This window comes from Microcebus murinus, chromosome 27, assembly GCF_040939455.1.
Source record: "Microcebus murinus isolate Inina chromosome 27, M.murinus_Inina_mat1.0, whole genome shotgun sequence".
Taxonomy (NCBI): Eukaryota; Metazoa; Chordata; class Mammalia; order Primates; family Cheirogaleidae; genus Microcebus; species Microcebus murinus.
In genome coordinates, this window is record NC_134130.1 from 8,233,231 (window position 1) to 8,241,500 (window position 8,270).

At 64.6% G+C, this 8,270-nt stretch overlaps 1 protein-coding gene across 1 annotated transcript; it reads left to right on the forward strand.

The window, feature by feature from the left end:
- Positions 1 to 5,162: 5,162 nt before the first annotated feature.
- Positions 5,163 to 8,006, forward strand: C2CD4C (C2 calcium dependent domain containing 4C). Its single transcript, XM_012745852.3, has one exon. The coding sequence runs from the start codon at positions 5,204 to 5,206 to the stop codon at positions 6,470 to 6,472; it is 1,269 nt and encodes a 422-aa protein (XP_012601306.2). The 5' UTR covers positions 5,163 to 5,203; the 3' UTR covers positions 6,473 to 8,006.
- Positions 8,007 to 8,270: the final 264 nt, after the last annotated feature.

The following is an 8,270-nucleotide window of genomic DNA, read 5'->3' on the forward strand; positions in this document are numbered from 1 at the left end:
GACCACAGGAGCGTGAGCCCAGCTGCATACTCGGGGGCCCTCGCAGGGCTGGGGGCCGGGATGAGTCTCCCAGGAGGGGCTTGCGGGACCCTGCTTCGGCCCCCCTGGGGGCCTGGGCGCGGAGAGGGAGGGGTGCCTGTGCTGGGCGGGGAGTGGGGCCCCTCTGCCCAGAGCCCCACCTCGCTCAGACACCGCTGTCCGACCCCTGCTAATCACATCCCAGCCCCGCCCCGGAGACGCCCTCGTTCATGTCCCGAGTGCACAGGCCGCCCTTCCCAGACACCCATTGAATCTGACAAACGCTCCCTGTTTCTTCCCTAGGATGCCCCATCCAGCCCCTGAGTGCCGCTCCTCAGTCTCCCCGCGTCCCGTTCCTTTATAGGGATATCGCTCAGTGCCCCCACTTCCCCCTACGCCCCGCTTCCCTCGCAAGCCCCCCAACTTCCATTCCTTAGACCTGCCTTCATGTTGCTTCTGGGCCTCTACCTCCCAGAGGCCCCCTGTTCTCCCCAGGACCCTCCCAGCTCCACCCACAGACACGGCAACATCTCGCCCAAGAGGCCCTGCCTGCCATGTCCTGCTGGCCACCTCTGCCCAGGCTGAGGGCAGGGGTGCCCAGGGCTGGGTCTCTGATGGGGTGTTGTCTGCAGTCAGCGGCCCTCCCCATCCCCCCCGGGACATGTCTGGAAAGGGTGTGGGGAGTAGAACTACTCTGGTCTGCCCTTACCTAGGACAGAGCCTTCAGAAGGCAGGGCTGGAAGGGGACTTTGATGACATGGCTCTTATTTCAGACATATGGAGACTGAGAGCCACCCACCCATCCATCCATCCATCTATTCATCCATTCACCCACTCATCCATCTATCCACTCATTCACCCATCCATTCACCCATCAATTCACCCATCTACCAACCTTCCATCCATCCATCCATCTATCCATCCATCCATCCATTCATCCACCCATCCAGTCATTCATCTACCCAACCACCCACACATCCATCCATCCACCCATCCATCCATGCATACACTCATCCACCCATCCATTCATTCATCTACCCAACCATCCATTCATCCATCCACCCACCCATCCATCCACCTATCTATCCATCCATCCATTTATCCATCCATTGATCCATCCACCCATCTATCCATCCATCCACTCATCTATCCATCCATCCATCCACCCACCCCCACACTCCAGCACCTTAGGATGCCTGTATTGGGCACCTCTTATTTGCCAGGACTTCTGGTGAGCAGCCAGCTGGGATGCAACAGTAGTGACCACGACAGACCTACTGTTGTGGAGTTAACAGTCAAGTGGTGTTAGTCAGCAAATCACCACTAAATGTATGACAGCTGTGAAAAGTCAAGTGCTGGAGCTTAGAGATCCCAGGAAATCCGGGAGAGTTTCTTTGTGGGAATGACACAGGGGCTGTAGTAATCAAAGGATGGGCCCCAGGTGAAGAGGGGAGAGTTCTGGGCAGAGGAGACGGCATGTGCAAAGGCCCTGTGGTGTGTGGCACCCAGCATACTCAGGGAGCAGAAGTGGCCCAGTGTGGTCAGGTGAGATCAGAGCAGAGAGGGGGTGATGTTCCGTGTCAGGGAGAGCTGGCAGGGCCACAGGGGTGATGTGTGTGCATTCACAGTGAGATGAGATTATACTGCTGGGGACAGGCCAGGAATGGAGAGGGCTGAGGGGAGGCCCTCAGTCAGGGGAGTATGGAGAAGTGTCAGATTCCAGAAATTCTGGGCCAGAGAGGTGTCTCAGTGCACCTCATTCATTCATGGATTCACAGCTCTGGGTCCTCCAAGGCCCAGGCTCCCCCCATACTCCGTCCCCTTTGGAGCCCCCGTTTACCTGGCACTCTGCTGGCACGTGGGCTAAGACCTGAATGAACACAGGGTGCTCAGATTCTCCCCGTGTTATAGGCAAGGAAACAGGCTCACAGAGAGGAAGTAATTTGCCCAAGACCACACCACCAGGAGGTGGCAGAGCTGCAACCCCAGACCGTCGTCCCCTTTAAGGCCCTTTTTGCTTTAAACCACCTCCTTGTACTTCCTGCAAGCCTGTTACCTGGGGCTGCCCAGGATCCAGGCCTAGCTCCTGGGAGCCACCCCTCCTGCTGAGCCCCCACCTGAGGGGGACTGAGGATGAGGCCACTCAGCATGAAGCGTGCGACTCAGGCTGGAAGGGGCTCCGGTCCATACCACCGGCCCCTGCTGTTCGAGCCTCCGCAGTCTCTGATTCCAGGAGGGCTGCAGTTCAGGGTACAGGGTGGTCTTGGGGGGCTGTCACCAGGGCTGCTGCAGAGGGAGGCAGAAGAGCCAACCCGCTGGAAGGACAGGCCTCCCTGTCCCTGCCCCATCCAGGATGGGGACTATCCTCCTGGCCTCAGTTTCCCCAGCCCCCGAATGTGATAGGGGTTGGGGGCAGGGGTAGGGCTGGCTGAGCTAGGCTGTGGGGGTCAGGGCTCTGGCTCTGGGCTTCACTTCGAAGCTGGCAAGTGCCCCCCCACCTCCCAGCTGAGACCTTCCCCTTACCAACACTTACCTCGCCGGCTGCAGGGCCGGCTGCAGGTGCTTTTGCGGACAGGAACCTGTTTCGTTCTCACGCGGACGCTGGGATGCAGGGACTGTCTCTGTCTGGACCAATGAGGAGCTGGAGGCACAAAGAGACCTGGGTGTTTGCCTGCAGTCACACGGCGGGGACTGCTGGCCCAGGGTTCCAGCCCCACTGGGCAGCTCCAGAGGAGCGTCTGATTGCTCAGCACGAACGCTGCATGCACACCTGGGGCCTCCTCCCCACCCCACCTGGGGGCGAGGGCCTGTGCCCAGCCGGGCTGGGTGGTGGGGACTGGACCTCAACACCCGCTGGGCTGCTCATCAGAACTGGCACAGCCCCTCCACAGCCAGAGCCATCCTTCCGTCCCTGCACCTGCCCGTCTCTGACTGTACAGTGATGAAAGGTAGCTCAGCGGCCCGGGGCTCCCCCTCCACCTCAGGCCTCGTGCTGCTTGCTGCAGTCAAGAGCACTGTTCTAGAAGTCACCGTTCCTATTGTGGTGCTCTCCGTCTGTCTGGCAAAGGTTTACTGGAGCTCCCAACTTGCCCAACTCGGGCCTTGGGAACACTGCAGGGACAAGACCTCCATGACCCTTCCTCTCCAAGGCTCGAGGCCCAGCAAGGGAGGGGACACCAGCATTCGTCACACAGCTGAGGTTGGGGCTTAGGTCTGCCCAGGGGCCCTGGGGCAGCAAGCAGGGGGTCCCTCGGTCTGCCTCCCCTGTGGGACTGTGGGCTGCACTGCGGCTGCCCGGCACGAAGCGGGGGCTGAGTTTGCTCAGTGGACAAAGCTGAGACGGCTCCTGGGGGAGTCACAGCTGCTCTGAGCCATGCTCCCCCTCTGGCTGATAGGACCCTGCCCCCTGCTCCAAGGCTGGCCTGGCTCCCCCACACCTGCCTGCACCCCTCCTCTGCAGCAGCGCCAGCACTCACTCATCCCAGCCCCCATCTCAATGACTTGGGGACGTTTCCGGAACGTGGGAGGCTCCTGGACAATCGATAATTTAATAAAGCGCCAGGCGTCCGCCGCCCGGGTTGGTCCTGGTGACATGTCATCTTGCTGGCTCCTTACGAGCCGAGACTGGACGGGGACTGCTCGGCCTTGAGCTCCAGGAGAGAGGGCAGGCTGGAGGGAGGGTGACATCCAGGATGCAGCCAGGGCTGGGCCTCCCGCAGGGGCAGGAGCAGGGCTCCAGCTCCGGAGGGGCCCTGCGGTCTCAGGAGCTGCAGGGGCCTGGGCCCGGGCTGTCTTGTTTCCCCATCTGTGGATTGCGTGGAGGGCCCTCTCCCTTGCCCCCCATCACGTGTCTTGTATTTCTGTCCTGGGAGCCCCATGACTACAGTTGCGTGATGTCCCTGTGTCCCTGTGGGCATTGCCAGGGCGGGGTTGCGTCCCTTCCTCTCCGGGGCCCTCAGCGCCCAGTGGACGCTCAGTGAATGTGGTCCCGGAATGAAGGAGCAGCCCCTCCTTCAAGGAGCAGCTTCCTGGGGGCTCTGCTGAGAGGACGTCCACTGCACGCGCCTGGCTGTGTGGCCCTCACCTTCCTCAGCCACAGATGGGGTGTCACTGGGCCCTGCCCGCCTGCCCGGTGGGGTCGTAGGGTCCTAGAGTCAGAGGCGCGCAGGGAGGAACCTGGGCAGTAAACCCAGCTGCGCTTACTATCGCCGCGACTGTTTATTCTGCTTCGCGGGTCGCGAAAGGGGCCTCCGAGAAGGGGCCGGCAGCAAGGGGGCTGCGGCCCTGCTCCCGGGCGCCAGGCAGGGGTCGGCGGGGGCCGCGCCAGGCCTGGCCCGCACCCGCGACGCCACTTGGCCGTGCCCCGCCGCCCGGCCCGCGAGGCCCCTCCCGGCGACGCCCCGCCGGCCCGGGGGCGGAGCGCGCGGCCGTACTAGGAGGAATACGGCGGCGGCGGCGGCGGCGCTGGGCGGCTTCCCGCGGCCGGGGGTGAATGAGTCCGACTGCGCTGCCGCCGCCCGCGTCGGAGCCGGCCGCCCCGCGCCAGCCCCGCGCCAGCCCCGCGCCCGGACCCCTGCGCCCGCGGGAGCGCCCGCAGCCTTGGGCCGTCGCCCCGGCGGGTGAGTCCGGGGACCCGCCCCGTTCGCGGGGGCTGCGGGGACCCCACCCCCACCCGAGCCGAGTCCGTGGGGGGTGTGGGGGGGTCAGCTCGCCAGCTGCCAGCCCCCAGACTCGGTGCCCCTCCCTCCCCCACCTGAATGCCTGGTCCCCGGCCAGGGAAAGCCACAGGTGGGTGGGAGCTTGGGGGGCGGAGCTGGGAAGCCCTGGGGGCCCACCCACACCCCAGAGTCCTCCCTTGGGACTGAGCGGGGAACCCTTTGGGAAGCGAGATCCTCAAAACCGGACTGGGGGGGCGGGACAGGGCCCTCCTCCCCGGGAGCTCCCCTAGGAGTGAGAGCACCGGCACTCCTGCCTCCCTGGCTGGGTGCTCAGAAGTTCAGTGCCATCTCTCCAGGAAGGGGATGGGTGATCCTGCCCCGCCCCTGTCCCGGGCCCCACCGAGCCCCTGCTGGCCAGGGTACTGGCCAGGGCTTCCCTCACCCAGCAGCCGGGCCCCAGGGCCCCTGACCCCCTGCTTCTCTTCCCAGACGCTGCAGCCCTTCCTGGCCTGTCGCCTGCCGCCCCCATGAGGAAAACCAACATGTGGTTCTTGGAGCGGCTTCGGGGGACCGGGGAAAACGGTGCCACCCGAGGCGTGGGGGGCGAGTCGGGGGACAAGGCCTCCAAAGGGCCCCTGTACAGCAACGTGCTGACACCCGACAAGATCCCCGACTTTTTCATCCCCCCCAAGCTGCCCTCGGGCCCCACGGAGGCTGAGGCACAGGCCACGCTGGGCCCGTCCACGTCAGAACAGAACCTGGCCTCGGCCGCGCCCTGCCGCGCCCCCCGGAGCCCCCGGCTGCCGGCCAAGCTGGCAGCCGAGAGCAAGAACCTGCTGAAGGCAGCCACCCGGCACGTGATCCAGATAGAGAGCGCGGAGGACTGGCCGGCCGAGGAGGCCACCAACGCTGACCCCCAGGCCCAGGGCGCCATGTCTCTGCCCTCGGTGCCCAAGGCCCAGACGTCCTATGGCTTTGCCACGCTGGCCGAGAGCCCCCACACACGTCGCAAGGAGTCTCTGTTCCACAGTGAGCATGGGGCCCTGGCCCAGGTGGGCTCCCCAGGCACCGGGCGCCGTCGGGCCGGGGCCAAGGCCAACGGGGCTGACGGGGGGTCTAGGGAGGCTGGGGGGGCTCTCATGAGCCCCAGCCGATACTTTAGTGGGGGGGAGAGTGACACCGGGTCCTCGGCCGAGTCCTCCCCCTTCGGGTCCCCTCTGCTCTCCCGCTCCGTGTCTCTGCTCAAGGGCTTTGCCCAGGACAGCCAGGCCAAGGTGAGCCAGCTCAAGCACTCGGTTGGCCGCCACGGCTCCCTGTCGGCTGACGACAGCACGCCGGACACCAGCCCGGGGATCCGGCGCCGCCTGATTCGCCGGGCCACCCCGGAGCCAGGCCCCGAGTCCGGCCAGGCGCCCCGAGGGGAGCACACGGTGCGGATGGGCCCCAGGGGCAGCGTGCGGCTGCTGGCGGAGTACGAGGCGGCCCAGGCCCGCCTGCGGGTGCGCCTACTGGCTGCCGAGGGCCTGTACGACCGCCTGTGCGACGCCCGCAGCATCAACTGCTGCGTGGGCCTGTGCCTGGTGCCCGGCAAGCTGCAGAAGCAGCGCAGCACCATCATCAAGAACAGCCGCAACCCCGTCTTCAACGAGGACTTCTTCTTCGACGGCCTGGGGCCGGCCAGTGTCCGGAAGCTGGCCCTCAGGATCAAGGTGGTCAACAAAGGCAGCAGCCTCAAACGGGACACGCTGCTCGGGGAGGAGGAGCTGCCTCTGACCTCCCTGCTGCCCTTCCTGTAGGGCCGTCCCGTCCTGGGCTGGGCCGGGAGGTGGGTCGGAACTCAGGCTGGGCTCGGCCCTGATGCTGCAGCTGACGTGCGGCTTTCCTGGGTCTTCGGAATGTTCATTTTCGTGAATTAATTTTTTCAGAGGAGGAGGAAGAGAGGGGTTTCTGGGGAAGAGGAAGGGCCACTTCCCAGGGCTAGACACCCTCCTTTGTCCCTCAACACCATCCTTGACTCAGAGTTCTGGGAAAAGGTGCTCAGGGGCCCGGGCCGGGTGGGATGGAGAGGCTGCAGGTCGTGGAGCTGAGCTGGAGCTCCCTTCCCTTCCTTGCCGAGTGTCCTCCCCACAGCCTCGCTGCCACCGTTCCAGCCAGGTGCCCGGGGACAGCACGTCCCTAGGGCCGTGGGAGGCACCCCCACCCCGGGGCTATGCAGAGAGGGGTCAGGAGGGTGTCCACCCGTCTCGGAGGGCAGTGAACCTGCCCAGACAGAGGAGGAGAAGAGGGGAGCAGCAGCTGCCAAGCTCGGAGCAGAGGGAGTCTGGGAAGAGAAGACGAGAGCGACTTGCTCTGGCCGCCGGGAGCCCGGCAGCTCTCGTGTCGCTGTTTTCCTCCAGTGCCGTCTCAGCCTGATTTCGGGCGCAGCCTGCCTGGCCCCTCTCCCTGCCGCGTCTGGAGCCACCCTGACTGAGGGTCTCGCTCAGAGGTGTCCAGAGAGTGGCCCAAACTGCCCATCCATCTGTCCCTCCCTCCTGGGGCGGCCACCCAGGGCCTCCCCGTCTGCCCTGCTGCCCGGCGCCCTGGGTGGCTGGGAGTGCTGCGGCGACAGACGCAGAGTGTGTAACTAGGTTTGGGTGCTGGCAGGTGGGGTCAGGAAAGGACAGCTGGGGGGACCCTGCTTGTGGCTTTTCATGCTGCTGGGTGTGTGCGTGGGCTTAATTGTGTTGGTTATGTGGGTCCCTGAATGATTTTTGTGGGGGTTTTCCAGCTCAGAATGAATCAGAAATGCTACGATTCAAAGCAGGGGCTCGGCCAGGCCAGACCCTGTGTCTCTCCTGGGCTGCCGGCCTGGCTCCATGTGCCAGGCACACCGTGGTGGCGTCCTGGGGTGTCCCTCCTGGCACAGCTGTCACCCCCTTTGTCATGCTGCGTTCCTCCTGAGTAGATTTCTGCCTCCCACCGGGGAGGGTGAAGGAGCTGATCCCGAAGGACCGGAGGAAGCTGTCCCCGCACGCCTGGTGAGACGCACCTGCGCCCCCGGAGGTCTAGAAGGAGGCGCCCTCCGACGGGGCCCCCTCTGTGCCTGGCACCGTGGGGCTCCCTCTTTTCTCTGGACCCTGGGAGCGACCAGGGCTTTGGGCGTCAGGCTGGGGGAGGCGGGAACAGAGGGCCCTGCATGGCGTTACCGCTGTCACCGCTGCCCGGCTCTCCCAGGGGGTCCCGCGGTTCACATTCCCTGCACTGTTTGATATCTTTGTGTTTGACGTTGACTGTGGATAAATCTTTAAGACACCCCCCACGTGTTTGTTTATAAATGCTGTTTTTAGTGCAATAAAGGTGTTTCGGGAACGCGGGGGTGGAGGTCTGCTTGCTTGGCTGTTTAATAACAAGAGGAGTTTGCCTTTGCCGTGGATTCTGGGGAGGACGTGGGGAGCCTTCAAGGGGGCAAAGTCCTTTCTCACCCCTTAGTCCCTCTTGCTTGGGACGGAGGTGGGGTGGCGGGCAAGACCCCAGGCCCTGTGATGAGCACGGCTCGCGTGGATTCGCAGGTCTGGGTGCCGGGTGCTGTGGTAACCTCCTTCATGAACTTCCACG